We start from the raw sequence: 1215 nt of genomic DNA, 5'->3' as shown, positions 1-1215 counted from the left end.
TCTCTCTCTCTCTCTCTCTCTCTCTCTCTCTCTCTCTCTCTCTCTCTGTTCCCTAAACTTATTCCTTTTCGCGGTCTCTGGTTCTGTGTGAAGATCGCGTTCCAAGCAGTAGTGCAACTTGGGGGGTTATTGTGATATGGAGATGAGTTACAACTACGGCGGCAACGGCGAAGAGAGCTGTCCGTACGAGAATGGGGTGATGATGACGAGAGACCCGAAGCCGAGGCTGAGGTGGACGCCGGATCTTCACGACAGATTTGTCGACGCCGTCACCAAGCTCGGTGGCCCTGACAGTATGTCCTCCTTCCTCACTTTACGATCACCCTCTTAATTTGTAGCTAGTCTATACTTCTCTACGTTATTACCCTTATTGGATTTAGTACAGGGAATTTACCATGTAGAACTAGAATAAAATACATACAAGTAAAGGGGTTTTCTTTTTTTGATTTCATTTAGTATGTCATGTAGTTAGATTGTTGTATGAGCTGATGAATGAATCGAATCTCATTTGATTAGATAACGTGCTCACTAGTTGTTTACTTTATTGGCCTAGTGGTTAATAATACAGTATTCGATGAAGAAAGATCATGAACTTTGTTCGATCAAATCAACTTAATACCTACTAAATCCTATGTATGAAATGTTGGAGAAAACCGCAATTACATATTTTCAAACCTTTTGATAGGCTTTCACAATTTGGACTCACAGCCGAAAAGAATGGCTCAAGACATAGATGGCAAAAGTTAAATAAAATATTAAGGGAACGTACAATACGTGATATTGATATAGCATGGTTCTCTGTGCATGTATTTTAATTACTTGATAATTTGATATGTTTTAAACTTAAAATTGATATTTGCAGTTACTTGTTCTTTCTATCAGATTTATAAATTAATAAGAGGCCGGAAATGTACGTTGGTTATTGATCTTCTTGTATGATCGTTAGATAGTTGGCGAATTCAATAAAGGTGTTGTAAAATATATCAATCGAATCATGGATCACTTGAAAGCAAATAGACAATATATATATATATATATACACACACACACAGTGCTGATCAGGTGCGGCCGTCCGCACCAAAATTTTTGGTGCAGATTTCCATTTTTGCACCACTTCCCGATCGAATTTCCTCAAACTTCCTTCTAGACATATCTAGATCATCTTGTGTAGATCATCTCTGCAAAATTTCAGCCAATTTGGTGATCGTTAAGGCC

General features: G+C 38.2%; 1 protein-coding gene across 1 annotated transcript in view; it reads left to right on the top strand.

Annotated features, from left to right (window-relative positions):
- Positions 1–136: 136 nt before the first annotated feature.
- Positions 137–1215, top strand: part of LOC101311386 (myb family transcription factor APL-like) — a 4035-nt gene continuing 2956 nt past the window's right edge. Inside the window, exon 1 of the mRNA XM_004301592.1 lies at positions 137–293. Coding sequence (XP_004301640.1) covers positions 137–293 — 157 coding nt within the window. The remainder of the gene's footprint in view (positions 294–1215) is intronic.

The sequence above is a fragment of the Fragaria vesca genome, linkage group LG5, assembly GCF_000184155.1.
Source record: "Fragaria vesca subsp. vesca linkage group LG5, FraVesHawaii_1.0, whole genome shotgun sequence".
Classification (NCBI taxonomy): Eukaryota; Viridiplantae; Streptophyta; class Magnoliopsida; order Rosales; family Rosaceae; genus Fragaria; species Fragaria vesca.
The sequence above is the reverse complement of the archived record's forward strand: the minus strand, read 5'-3'. Positions and strand labels throughout refer to the sequence as shown.